We start from the raw sequence: 14,553 nt of genomic DNA, 5'->3' as shown, positions 1-14,553 counted from the left end.
ATTTTAGTGTCACATGAGCCAATATTACCTCCTCGCCTCCTTGCTAGTTTAAATTGAGCACATACTCAGTGATTCCAGAGAGAATTTCTGGGAATTGGCCAGTATCTGTTTCTCTTGTTATTTAGTAGGAATCAACTCTCCCCTAAGGGAGCGGTCTCTAAGCTCTTCAAATGTGTCCAAAGAACCAGTGAGCTCTGGGAAGTTGGGGGTACATGAAATGCATTCTCTAACATTTCATCTTAACAAAAAGGGAGAAAATCCATAAGGGAAAGAGAGATTACAGTCATCTGAGACCTTGGATACCAACTCTTAAAACAGATAAAATATGTTCTAAAACACACACACACACACACACTCACACAACAACAAATCTGTGTGAATTGAGTTGGGAGAAATGCCGTTGGAGTTACAAGTTTTGTCCTCTTGCAAAGATAGGGCATATTTACATGCTTCTCCACATTATCATGGAAGAAGTACGTTCCTTCTAGAAGACTGGAACTGAGCTTTCAGTTCCTATGAAAAATCTTGGGGGAAACCCATCTTGAATCTGGTTTCAATGAAAAAATGTTCTTGGAAAGCAGACTGATGACATAGCAGAGATTTTACTTTTCATGGAAGAGAAAAAAAGTCTATTAGAGTTTAAAGAAGATAAAAGGAAATCAAGTAAGAATATTTGCAAATGGCAGCTCCCAAATACTTAGAAGGTGAAGCCGAAAAGTTTGACCTCTTTCATGCAGAAAAGGTAGTTTATACTGTGCATGTGTTCTTTTAAAGGAAGTGGTTTTATCTAGATGTGTGATTGGAAACAATCCCAGGAACATCTGCGGGTAACTGTAAAGAACTTAGATTGTGGATCAGAGGGACCCAGTTTTGACTTGCAATCTCTCAGTCACTAATTGGGTGGCTGGTAAGTTACATGGAATCTTTGTGCCTCAGTTTTCTTATAAAATGGGCACGAAAGTAACAGAGCCTTCCTCAAAGGCCAATTGTGAGGATTAATCGAATTATTCCCTATAAAGTGCCTGACACACGCTGGTGGGTGGGTGATGTTCAGGAATCAGTAGTTAGTTGTCTTTGTTCTATTTTTATCCTATTACTATGATTATTTTTTTCTATTTTTAAATCTAGGCCAGAAGGGGAGGAATGATTCAAGTGGCTTTACCTGCAAACTCGAGTGCTCTGGAAAGGCTTTTAAGAGCAAGAAGCCAGGGGCTTCTAGAATATCCTCATCATCTGCCAAGCACCAGGTCTTCTTAGTCTAAACAGGGGGCTTCATCAGAGTTCTGAGGGTGCATGTACACCTGTGTTGGTATTGCAGTATTCAGAACTTCCAAGGAAGGCTTATCTGCTGTTGCTGCTGTTTTTCAAGTGTCAGAGCTGAAATTTTCACTTGGTGCAACACTCCCACGTTCTGGGAGTGTTCCAGGAGCCAGGCAGCCGGGAGTATGTGCCGTGTGAAGAGGTGATTCATGAAGGCACCTTGACATCGCCACAGGCTGGGTGCTGTGGCACCCCCACTGTACAGGTGGGGAAACTGAGGTCGGAGGAGAGGAGTTTCTAACACTGTCCAACTCATAAGGGGTGGAGTCAGGGTTAGACCCATGTTTGCCCGATTCCAACGTTCCAACTCATAATGACATAGGGTAACAGGAAAGGAAGGAGAACGGGAAAGGAGGGGAGAAGAATGGGTTAATAGCATGGACGGATCTCCAAGAAAAACTACACACAGATGCGGGGGGTGGGGGGGGTGGTATACATTCTCACATCTAGGAAACACTGGGATATGATTTTTGTTTTAAACAGAAATTAGGTGATGTCATTTTCCTGAAAAAAAAAAAAAAACAAAACATACAAAGAAGGCCTCACCCTGACTAAAATCCAGTCCCGACACGACCCTGGGTCCCAGCCCCTAGAACCCCAGGTCACACTGTGCTCTTCCTCACACACTCAGTGTACGAACCGTTCCCACCTGAAGCTGTTCATGTGCTACCTGTTCTTTCCAGCTGTGAACGTTTCCCTCCAAGATCTTCCCATGGCTCCCTCCGAATCGCTCAGGCCCCAAGTTGGTGGAGGCTTCCTTGACCACCCTATCTGAGGGAAGTCCACCTGCTCACCCTCCTTCACTCTCTGGAGTACATACAGCATCTGCTGCTCTCTGGATTGATTTCAGAGCAGTAGTTCCCTCATGTCTGTAATTTTGATTATCGTGGTTTCAGGAACTTGTGGTCAACTGCAGTCCCAAAACACGATTACAGCATAGTGCGATGAGAAATTAAAATAGTCTGGGAGAGACCACACTGACATAACTTTTATGATAGTACAGCATGCTGTTATTCTTGTTTTATTAGTTATTGTTACTCTCTTACTGTGCCTGGTTACAAATTAAACTTCATCAGAGGTATGCATGTATCGGAAACAACCTAGTCTTGATAGGTTTGGTGCTATGGGAGGTTTCAGGCACCCGCTGGTGAAGGAGCACGTCCCGGGGCTACTGGAATTCCTCCTTTTCTGCTTCCTCCCCACTAGCATGGACGCCCCAAGTGAACAAAGCCTGGGTGCCTCCTGATTACAGCCCAGTGCCTCCGGCAGTGCTTGGCAGTAGGGTGAAGTCAGGTAAGGTAGTGAGGCAGCAAGCAGAGAGCCTAGGGAGTAGGAAGGCACCTGGCCACGGACCACAGTGGTGACAGAGGCAGAAACAGCCACCTTTGTAACCGGATGGCTGCTGGAAACGGATTTCTTTTTGTCTGAGAACTTATTGTCCAAATCCTCCTGGTTCTGAAGGTAAAAGAGGATAGCAGACACTGATAATTTTATTTGCAAAAAAAGGTGTCTACTTATGAAAAGTATTTCCCAAATGTCCTCTTCTATGCTATGCTGTCCTGTGTGTCACTATACATGGATGGATCAGGATAAAGGATCGAGTGGCCCTACAATGCAACACTCACTGCAAGGGGAAATTGTAAATCTTGCAAAAGACACAGGAGTTTGTGGAATCATGTGAATTCGCATTGGCGAGCTGCTGGGATCAAATATGGAACTGTTGTTGGGCAAGATCTGGCAATGTGAGCGGTCTGTCCAAGACCAGGGGAAAGTCATGATGAACTCTTCAAAAGAGAATTCTATTTGAATTTGATATTTGAATATCAAAGGATTCTGATAGGTCCTTGGGGAGACTGATGAAGACCTCAAAGGGTTTGCAAACTGACCCTTCTGCGGTCATGTTGCAAGAGTCAAATGACACTTCAGACAGCTGTGGCTTTCTGTGTTGTGCAAATGCATCTGCTGTTTTAAGTCTTCAACTCAGGACTCAAGTGGGAGATGAGTCGCTTGGAGGAAGGCGTTAGATTTGAACGTTTCATTGAATGATCACATTTCATGCTTTTCATCTCAGTATTAAAAAGCCAGGTTGTCTTTGCCAAGAAATTCTAGCATAAATAAAAGAAGGGAATTGGTTTGGGGCATGGAGGAAGAATTCCTGACTATCAGCTTGATCCAACATGTCTGGATACTCAGGGACGAAAACGCTGAATCCAAATAGAACGTGAGTGAAAGATAACCACTAACCCACTGTGTCCAGAGAGACCCTCTGAGGTGGCAGATTATCAGCCACTGTGGGGGCAAGAATGTGAAAGCAACATGCATGGACCCCACTCTCCTCTTGGCTTGAGCATCAAGCCACTATCATTCATGTGGCTACAGAATCTGGAATGTACAAAGCTAATGCAAAACCAGCCTCTGCTCCAGCACAAGCAGAGATTGTCAAAGACACAGTAGATGTTTGAATTGGTCTTGTGGGTTTTCCTTTTAATAAATTGGAGGATAATACACATGTAACATGTGCTTACTGCGGGAAGTGATTAATTTCTCTTAACCTTTTCCTTCCCTGCCTCTACCTTCCGCTCTTCTTTCAATAACAAACATCAGCAACCTGAAGTGCCTCATCAAACTTTGATGTGCAAACACATATAAGGGTCTGAGATATTCATCTATGGTGGTTGTATTTGTCATTGTGCGTTTTTATAAAAATTGGATCATGTTAGAAATATATTCAATTGCTTTTTTTCACATCATAGTTTCTCCTCATGGCCAACATACCAAATCCATCTTTCTTTTTTAAGAGCTGCATAATATTCCTGATCTACCAGAAGACATTTAGATCATCGCCTAATCCGTGGATACTCTGTTCTTTACACGGTTCCTTCCATGTTTACTATAAACAGTGCTGGACTGAGCTTCCATGTTCATAAATCCTAAACTGGTATTTTCCTCCTATAAACTAGAGGCACAAATATAGAATTGCTATAGCAATGAGCAGATAATTAAAAGCAAACAAACAAAAACAGCCAGATTTAATCTCATGAAAGGGTCCAGAGATTCCCATTTCCAGAGGGTGTGACAGTGTATCTTTCCCCATTGATACAGTATGAAGCACCCTCAGATGGTAAGCAGTTCAGTATTAGAGCCCCCAGCTGCAGACAAAGGCAGGCTTTGATGATGGGGGGCCTGGTGAAGATGGAGTCATGACACAAGAAGACAGACTCTGGGAACATGAGCCAGGAGACAGAACCAGCAAGGGCTCTGGGGAGAAGGGAGCAGAAGTAGCCATATCAGGATGGCCTTGCTCTCCCACAGAAAAAGGACAAAACAGCCAATGGACACATAGAAAGGGGCCTAGCAGTGTCAGAGAAAACCACCACGGAGTGCCAGGTCACATCCACGAGGCTGGGCCAAACCAAACAGGCAGACAGCCACCTGGAGAAACTGCACCTCCACACAGTGCCCGTGGGAACGTGAAGGGCTCAGTCGCTCTGATCCTCAGAAAGTTAAACACAGAGGCACCGCGGGAGCCAGCATTTCCACTCTTAGGCACAGCCCAGAGAATGAAGACGCATGCTCATGGAAAACGGCGCCCGAATGTTCAGTGTAGAATTATTCGTGACAGCTCATGGAAACCACCCCCATCTCCATCCCCTTGTGAATGAGTAAGCAAAACGAGGCCCGCTGAATAGAGGAGTATTTACCCATCAAGGGCGTGAAGCCCTGGCACAGGCTGCCACGTGGATGAATCTCCCAAGCGCTGCCCTCCGTATGAGAAGCCAGACAGGCTAAGTAAGCAAGGGCATGTCGGGGGAGGCTGGGGGCGTCGGAGCTGGAGTCCGTGGTGCAGAGTGTTCACTGTGCCTGTGCCCCACTGCATCTCATGGCATGAAACAATGTCCCAATAATGTAAAGAAAAAAAGTAACAGGAAAGATTTCCAGAAAAGACAGAGGGGGATCCAAAGCAGAGGGAAGGATCGGTTGACTCATCTCCTGTTTTTCGAGGTGGGCTTGCAACAGCGGCCACTCTTAGTAATCTCTCATCCGGGGTCTCCAGGCCATGTGGGCCTTGCATTCTAGAGTGAGAGCAATAGCCATGGGGACATCTCCATATTCTGGTGTCTAATCTCTTGCTTGGAAAATTCAGAAATTTGAACGGTTTAAGTTGCTTGGAGCAATGCACACCCCGCCCCCCCAGGCCATTTTAAAAAGGCTGACACATGAGCCCTGCAGGCAGCTTATTGGTATAGGATGAGACCACAGTGCTATGAGGTGAAGGGCCCCTGGCAGTGTCCACCACCGTCCCTCTCCGTGGAAACATTGATGGGGAGCACACACAATGGGCAGGATGACAAGTGAGCCCAGCAACCAAGCCAGCCCACTTGGAGTTGGCTCTGGGACTTCAGGGCTTAGTTCCTTCCAGATGGGAATGATATTTTTTTAAAGCTGTCTTTGTTGACAGGTATAAAGTAGGGGGAGGATCAAGACAACACAAGAGGTGGCCAACTATGAGATCTGCTTACGTCAGAGCACCGTGTGTGGCCAGCACAGTGTGGAGGTTTCTCAGAATTGGGGAATTTCAAGTCAACTCTTAAAATCAGGCTGTCACTGAAAAGCCCCGTTATCTGTGAAGGGATCCCCACAGAGAGCTACCCCTGAAGCTGAGTGGAGACAGGGAGCATCTCCGGTTCCCTGCAATCTCCACGATGGGCAGAGGTAAGCCTTCCTTGCTGCTCTTCAGTACCCGTGAGAGCAACGGAATCTCCTGGGGATTCCAGGAAACAGAGCCATCCAAAGCCCTGGTATATCTGATACCCTTTGCTAAGTTCTGTGTCCACTACAACAAAAGGTTGCAAGCACTGCTTTTATTTGAGTTGTGGAAACAGTTTTTGTGTGTGTGTGTGTGTGTGTGTGTGTTTTAAAGAGCAGCCAGGCATGGTGGCACACGCCTGTAATCCCAGTTACTAGGGAGGCTGCAGCAGGAGTATACCTAGTCCAAGACGAGCATCTTCAGCATAGAGAGGCTCCATCTCAACAACAGCAAGGACAGGAGACCAATTAGGGGAAACAGCAGATACTGAGAGAGCACATATATTTGTACCCATCCAGGCCAGGGACGCTGCCCCCTAGTTTTCTCTATCTAGGTAGCTATGATTTATGATGTTTGGTCTCCCATGACACTTTTCTCAAATGGTAATTGCGTCTATTCTCCCTCCCTGCTTATTATATCATAAGCAGGAGCACTTTGCTCAAGTAAGAATTTTCAATTAAAAAATCTCCGTATATGTACGTATGTATGTATGTATATATATATACGTACATGCACATATTTATGTATATATATATATGTAATCTTTAAAAGCAAATTTAGGGGGTTCTTTTCAGAAACAATTGACTGTGAACAAAAGGGAAGATTTTAATTTAGAGGCTCCTTATCCAAGTGAAACAGAGACATTCTTCTGCTTCTGAAAAACGATGTGTCCTGGCAGATAAATGGCACGTTCCTCCCTGCCATCCATTAGCAATGAGGACCGGGCAATTTTTTTTTTTTTTTTTTTTAAAGAGGGGACTAATGTGATGGGCTTGCTAGAAAAGAACCAGAGAAAGAGAAAACGGAGGCATTTTCATTTTCGTAAAGATCTGTGAAGTTTTAGGCATCAATGCTCCGGTGGGGAATCTGGCTGGTGATAAGCCGGGGACTTCGGAGCAGAGGGCGGGTGTGACGGCAGACTGCTTGCAGTGGCCCTGACTCCTTTATGTCGTCACCATGGCCCTGTGCAGCTGCTGTCCTCAGAGCTCCCTTATGAGGTCAGTGTCATGATTCCCATTTCCAGATGGCTGTCGATGGTATTAAACACCTTGCCCGGGTTACATAGGTAGTGAGTGGCAGAGCCAGGACCTGTGCCCGGGTCTGGGAGACTCCAGGACTTCCGTGTGCTGCTGTATCTTCCCACAGATGTTGTGCCTTACAGATAAGTTACCCCACAGTTCTGAAGGTCATGAGTAAGAGATGCGTCAGCTTCTAGAAACTCAAGGCAAAAGCCTGCCTCCTGTCTTTCCCAGCCTCCGAGGCCACCTGCGTTCCCTGGCCTGGCGTCCCCTCCTCCACCTTCAAGGCCAGCCCTTCAGCATCTCGAAGTCCCTGTGTGACATCTGCTCCTTTACTACACCTTCTCCTACTACGTCCCTCCTGCTTCACTCCTTGTAAGACCCCAGTGAGGACATTGGGCCCCACCAGGTAACCCAGGTTCATCCCCATCTCAAGATCCTTAATCCCTTCTGCAAAGTCCGCTTTTACTATGTAAGGTGACACAGTCACAGGTTCTGCAGCTCAGATGTGGTCATCTGAGAGGAGTGGCATTGCTGTAGGTCCCTCCCTTATCTATCACATTCTGAGGCCTCATAAATTCAGAAATTATACAAATAAACTGCGTTCCCTAGTGTATGTACTCAGCCGGGGGCTGGTGATCCCAAGGGGGCCAAAACTGGTTCTGCCGTGAGAATGGAGGGTTGTATTCTTCCTGTGTGCAGAGCGCAGGTGCCGGGCGAGCAGGTACATGGCACACGTGCGCCCCCTCACTGTGGCCAGCCGGGTTCTCTGGGCTCTCAAATGCTGCAGGCCTCCTGTGAGGGCCACAGTCCTTCCCATCTGATCCCCTCTGCCCTGCTGCCCATGCCTCAGGTCCTCCTGAGGGAGAAGGTGACTCCAGTTCTCTCAATTGGCCATTTTTTGTTGCTGAAAACGTTGGCTTTATCTGCTCACTCAGAGTTGGATTTGATGCTAATCCTTGCCATACTGCTCTTTGGGGGGGGGGTGCACGGCAACTTTTGTAAAAACATAAGTTGGAGAACAATTATCTTCCAGAAGGTTGAAGCCTGTTGGGGCATTTCCTCCCTGGAACATCCAGGCTTGGTCTTTATCTCTTCCTTTTAGCTTTAGGTAAGTAGCTGTCATCTCAGACGGGGCCAGGAAATGATTGCTGAATGTCACCAGGGGCTGTGGCATCTCCCGCTCATGGCTTTCTAAATGGAACACTGTGTTCTCTTTGTAGGATGATTAATCGGGTCTGGTCTGGAGGAGGGGGAAGAGATGGCATATTTCGTGGCTTCTAACTCTGGGATTTCTGGGCCGTCAGAGATTTTGCTTTTCCTTCGGAGTTCCCAGAGTCCGCAGGTGAGCACACCCGGGGAGCCCGGCATCGGGGCAGCGGGGGAGGTGGGTCCCCTCCAAGATGGTCTGAGTGACCGAGATGCAATAGCTTCTCGTGTCATACGTGTGAAATGACATGTTCCATGTCACACATTTGGAGCGGGGATCCTGACCGAGGGCTTCTGATCCAAAGTCAAACCCCTCTGCTGCCTTATCTACTGTAATCCTGGTCTCTCCCGGCTTTCAGTCACATCTCCTCAGAAGAGATGAGGAAGGTTCTGGGTTGAATTGTACCCCCCACCCTCAAAGATATGGCAGTCCTAACCCTGTGAAAGTGACCTTATTTGGAAACAGCATCTTTGCAGATGGTCAAGTTAAGATCAGGCCAATCAGGGTGGGTCCTGGTCTAATGACTCTTTCCTTATTAAAAAGGGAAATTTAGACACAGAGACAGAAGTGTTCAAAGGGAGGGAGGGTGCGGTGAAGGTGCAGGGAGAAGATGTATCCACAAGCCCAGGGGACAGGCCTGGGACAGCCCCCACCCCGCCCTTGGAAGGAGCCCATCCTGCCAGTGTCTCAGTTCTAACTTCTGGCCTGTGCACGGTGAGACAATACATTTCTGTTGTGTGTGGCAATTTGTTATAGCAGCTCCAGGAAACGAATTTGGGTGAACTTTCCAAGGAGTTTGGAAAGTTTGCTATGAACAGGAATGAGATGGACCAGAGAGCAGCAGCCCGCCCAGCATGGTACTGACCTTCATCGTAGTGCTGAACAGTATGGGTGGATATCATCACTGGGATCCCATTCTGATCACACACGCTGTTGGATGCCTGAAACACAACAGGTGGCTGTTACTGGGCAAGTCTTCAGGGAAAATTGGAAGAACTCCGGGAATATCCTGAAGATCACTTCACAGAATTAAACTTCATTTACAGGCTGTTTCTAGTCACTCCTGAGCTTTCTATCATGCCTCAGAGTAATGAAATAACCTCTTCAGGGCCTGGATTCTGCCCCCCCCCCCCCCCAATGCACTCTCTGGTTTATGCCTGTCTTAGTGAGTGTCACAGTCAGACAGGCACCTGCCCTGGGGCACTGAGGCTCCTGGGCTCTTTCCTAATCAGGATGGAGCAAAAATTTAACATGCTGATTCCCAAACCTGGGGGTTAGCTCACTCCACCACCTGGCACACACCAACACAACCATCAGCCAGGATGCTGGTCAACAAGCCTGTCAGATACAGGAGGTGCAGTGTTGTGTGCATGTGTTGTGTGCGTGTGTTTTGTGTACTCTTCTTCATACTCCCTCTCTTTATCTTCATTGTTGTAAACACTTTATAATTTCAGGGCACTGCCCTGATTATTTTCCTCTTCTGTTACTTAGTATAGATACTTTCAAAGATTATAAAGACACATATACACACAAACGTTCATACTCACATGGGAAGAAAAACAGTTGCACAAGAGTATGTCATGTGATCCAATAATCTAATTATACTCCTAATCATATATCAATCGAATCTAAATTATGTTAAGTATTTAACATACTGTCTTGTTTTGATACTGCTATTAATAGTAAGAACATGTACTAATAAATACAGAAGATAAAAAACTAAAGGCCAGCTCCTAAAGGTGGGACTCTCCTCCTGTGGAGGGAGGAGAGAGAAGGCTTCCCTTTGTGTTTTGTAATGGTCATAATTGTTTAAAATAAGTCTGTGTTCTCAAATCTACAAACACCATACCAAGAAAACATCAGACCACATGGCTCAGACGATGCTACCAGCTCTCCCGGGGGTCAATATTTATATAAATTTGATGTATTGAGTAAATAGACTATCTTAAATATTTCAGAATCAATTGCCTTTTTTAAAAAAAAATCGGGGGCTGGAGATGTGACTCAAGCGGTAGCGCGCTCGCCTGGCATGCATGGGGCGCTAGGTTCGATCCTCAGCACCACATAAAAATAAAATAAAGATGTTGTGTCCACCGAAAACTGAAAAATAAATATTAAAAAATTCTCTCTCTTAAAAAAAAAAATCGGCAGATTTCATTAACACTGTCTACTAATTCCTAACGAACAACAAGAATCTGAGAATGCCAGCCATCCTGGTGAGTGCGTTGGCGGGGGCTAGGGCCCTCCTGGTGGTGCGAGTTGGCTGGGCCCACAGATGGGCTGCTGGCCTCCAGTTCTCTGCCTGCATTGCCTGGCTCCTGGAGGCCTGAGCTAAGCAGGGTTATCTGGACTTGGAACCATCTGGGGATTTGGGAAACCTGCAGTGCCCACCCCACGACCAGAGGTTATGATTTTAGGAGGTCTCAGGTGGGGCCTGGCATCGGGAGTTTCCAGAGCATCCCAGGTCATGCTAATATACACGCAGGTTGAGGCCCACGCTGTGAGCATTCTCCTTCCCAGGCTTTCTTCAAACCCAGTCTTCTGTTCTGAGTAGGAAGCCCCTCTCCTCTGTGATCAACTTGCACGCATAGGTGTTTTTCCTGTCCGGATTTCCTCATTTAGCAAGGCTCCCAGCGTTAGGCTGAATTGATATAAAAGTACTGATGGTAGAAATTTAGTTTGCTTCTGGAAGTAAGAAGGTCCAAGAAGAAACAAGAGTGTCCCTGGCCTCAGCTCTTGAATCAGCATGGGAGAGGGACCCCTCGTTAGCAAGACTGCATACTCCAACAGCAGGGAGCTTTGAAAACCCCCAGCCTGCTCAGCTCCCCCACAGTTTCTGGCTGAACTGGTGTAGAGGGCAACGCAGGCATTGCCAGACAGTGGTGTCTAAAGTGCAGCTGAGATCTGGAACCACGGATGCAAACCTGGGTTCTCACCCTCAGCCCTGTGCACATGTTGGGGCAGATAATGGTTTGTTATGGAGTGGGACCACCTGTGTATTACAGCATATGCAGCAGCAGCCCTGGTCTCTGTGCCTTAGACACCAGAAACACCCCTCCTGGGATGTGACTATCAAAAATATCCCCAGACATTGATAGGTGTCCCTGCAAGGATCGGCTGACAAGATGCTACAGTTGAGAGCCCATCTAGGAGTAGGTGACGAACTGGCTTCCTAGGGACCAACCACCTGTGTTCCAGAGGTGCCCATCTCTGCAATTTCTCATTGAGACTGAAGCAGAGCCCCAGAACCTGCATTTTTAACCAGCTCCTTGATGGACCCCAGAGGTCTGAGAAGCCAAACAGCAACGAGGACAGGAGTCCTTCTCCAGCATGGCTGTGACGAGCACTGGGCAGCCATTGCAGCTTCTGTCTGTGACCACTACCAGTAGCCAGTTCCCTGTGTCTGCAGTGGCCCTACCTTGTAAGCCTCCGTTTCTGATTCTTTCTCTTGGTCTTCAACTCTTTGTGGAACACTCATTTGGTTGCCCATTGTTCCTGCATTAGACAAAGAAAGAGTCAGGGGGAGAGAAAGGAATTAAACCCAAGCCAAACCAAAGTCTTCAATTGACACTTGCAGCCAAGGAGCAGACCCCGGACGGTGGCTCTCGGATGTTATCACAGGCCCAGGTTAGAACAGGGTGCTTATATTCGCTTTGGGGGATGAGGGGGAGATTTTGGATCCTCACCCACTACAGTCAAATGGCGGCTTTCAGTAGCATTTCATTGCTGGGGAAAAATATTTATCAACGTGAAAAGGGTATTGAGGGCAAAAGATGTTTTCTTCCACTTTTAGTGGGATTCCCAGCTATTGTATCAAGGAGACCTTAGAATAAGAGTAATTGGAATAATACTTAGGATTTTACTTTCTTCTGATCCTCAGTAAATTAATCCCATTAAAGCCTCTCATAATGCTGGCATCTCTTTTTTACATTACATGATAGAGGACAGGGTGGCAGCGTGGGTAGGAGGGTTCTGGGTGACCACTGACATGGTCACTGTCCCAGACTTGGAGTGTCCCCAGGCCAGGGCCGAGTCTGCCTTCTCCAGCATTTACCTCCTATTTCTAGTAGTGTGTCTGCATTTATTAGGAGCTTAGGGGTTATGTGTGAGTTGACTGGAGGGAAGAACCATTAGTAACTGTCTCCTGTGTCAGACCCTGACCCAGGCAATGCCACACCATCTCTTCTCTCAGAGCCTTGGTGTGTCATAGTGATGATGTGACCCATTGGCCCGATAGGGACTCCAACCATGGTTTCCAGGCACTTGGCCCACATGGACTCATTCCTCCCTGCAGTGCCTCAGAGCTCTGGCAGGCAGACGGACAAGCACATAGAAAATGAGGCCAATAAATACCTGCAAAACAGGTATTACTGCCATCTCATTCTTGACATGAGGAAGTTGAAGCCCAAGGAGGTTAAAATGCTTCTCACAGTTAATGGGGTAGAGGCAAGAGATGGGCACTGTCTGCTCCAGAATGTTCTGCATATTATTACCTCCCCTTGGAAAGAAGGGAATCGAGGCTCCAAAGGTCACCAAGGACACAGCCACAACATGGCACAGTGGGGGCTGGATGCCGAGTATGTCTGATCCTAGAACTAGAGCCCTTTCCCCCACTCCAAAGACCCGCCGTCTCACTACCCCACATTCTTTTTCCAGTTAGCCCTTCTCCAAAGTCAGGCCACTGGTTCATGTGCTCCAGTGGCTTTCAGAATAAAAACTAGGAGTTTTGGTTTCTGGCTGACAGCAGTCAATGTGTCTGCAAGGATTCCTGTGGGCTTCTCACCCTGGATGTGAGTTTTTAATTCCCAGTAAAAGATACGTGGAGAAATCAGAATTTAGGGAGGCTAAGAAAGGGCCATGGCTCCCACCACCTGCTCTCTCAGGGGAATTTGGTACCTAATCACATCCGGGGACTTTGTGTGTCTTCTGATCACACGGTGTCACAAAGCTGAGCACTATTGAAACCCACAGCACACTTGTTATTCTGCAACATTTCATGATGTGCATGCTTATAATGGGCCATCACTTCCATCTATAAATGGGACATTATGAATATAATGCAAGATTCTCAAGTCCAGGTCAGTAAATGAAGCTGTGGCCAAATTCAGCTCACGGCCTGTTCCAGTACCGCCCTTGAGCTAAGGATGGGCTTCATATTTATAAACAGTTGAAAGAATTCAGATAAAGAATCATGAGGTGCGATACATGAGCATCATATGAAGGTCAAATTTCAGCATCCCTGGTTGGAGTTTCATTGGAAGACAGCCCTGCCCATTTACTGATACATTGTCTAGAATGCTTTTATGCTACAATGTCAGAGTCGAGAGTTGTGACAGAAAACATGGTCTCTACAGCTTAAGATAGTTACTATTGGGCCCTCTCCAAAAAGGTCACTGACCCCGCTCAGGATCGACCTTGGGGAATGAGGCATCTGAGAGATTAAATGCTGCCCCTGGTAAGACTGGCCAGGATTGCAACGTACTGTACATAAAAGTGATACGAAAACTCTAGTAAGCACAGTCATGATAAAGCAATAATAGTAACATCATTTAGTTAGAGCGCTCCATGTGTCAAGATGAGGTTCTAAGAGCTTCACTTGTTGTGAAGCTAATTTACTCCTTGTAACACATCAGCAAGGCAGTGGAATTATCGTTCTAGATTTTCAGACGAGGAAAATGAGGTATATAGGTTAAATGTTTTGGCCAAGGTCATACATAAACAAGAGCATACGTATATACACATGCAAGAATATATTTACTCACCAAATTTATCCATCTATATTTAGCTTTTAACAGATTTAACATTATTATTTAATGATGGGCCTACAAACATTATAAGTATTCATTTGAATTTGATCCTTTTGGGGAGCTACTTTCAATAAGTGCTTAAGGTTATGATGTATCTGGGGCTGGGAGGTGGGGGATATCTGCAGGTAGAAGAGAACTTCTCCCCCCACGGAGCTGGGGTTACATGATCCTGATCACTGTGCATTTTAAGTGGCCTCTTGGCAGCTTCAGGGCCAAGGGGACTGAAAGGAGAATCCAGCCACACATCTTCTGCAGGGATCACCTGGAATCAGGTAACACCCCTTCTCACCAGCTGTTTGAGCTTGTGAAACTGCTCCTGCCTGCCTGACCTTCAGTTTGTAGAGTAGGATTTATATGGGACAAAAGCAAAAGGCTGCTGCTGCCACCTAC

At 46.6% G+C, this 14,553-nt stretch overlaps 1 protein-coding gene across 6 annotated transcripts in view; it reads right to left on the bottom strand.

The window, feature by feature from the left end:
* Bcas1 (brain enriched myelin associated protein 1) overlaps positions 1-11,846 on the bottom strand; it is an 84,666-nt gene extending 72,820 nt beyond the window's left edge. For all 6 annotated transcript variants that reach the window (XM_027946470.2, XM_027946471.2, XM_027946473.2 and 3 more), the window contains exons 1-3: positions 11,775-11,846; positions 10,980-10,997; positions 9,222-9,273 (exon numbers count right to left, since the gene is read on the bottom strand). In XM_027946470.2, coding sequence (XP_027802271.2) covers positions 9,222-9,273; positions 10,980-10,997; positions 11,775-11,846 — 142 coding nt within the window. The remainder of the gene's footprint in view (positions 1-9,221; positions 9,274-10,979; positions 10,998-11,774) is intronic.
* Positions 11,847-14,553: the final 2,707 nt, after the last annotated feature.

The sequence above is a fragment of the Marmota flaviventris genome, chromosome 2 (assembly GCF_047511675.1).
Source record: "Marmota flaviventris isolate mMarFla1 chromosome 2, mMarFla1.hap1, whole genome shotgun sequence".
Taxonomy (NCBI): Eukaryota; Metazoa; Chordata; class Mammalia; order Rodentia; family Sciuridae; genus Marmota; species Marmota flaviventris.
Note: the sequence above shows the minus strand (reverse complement) of the source record. Positions and strands in the feature narration are given on the sequence as shown.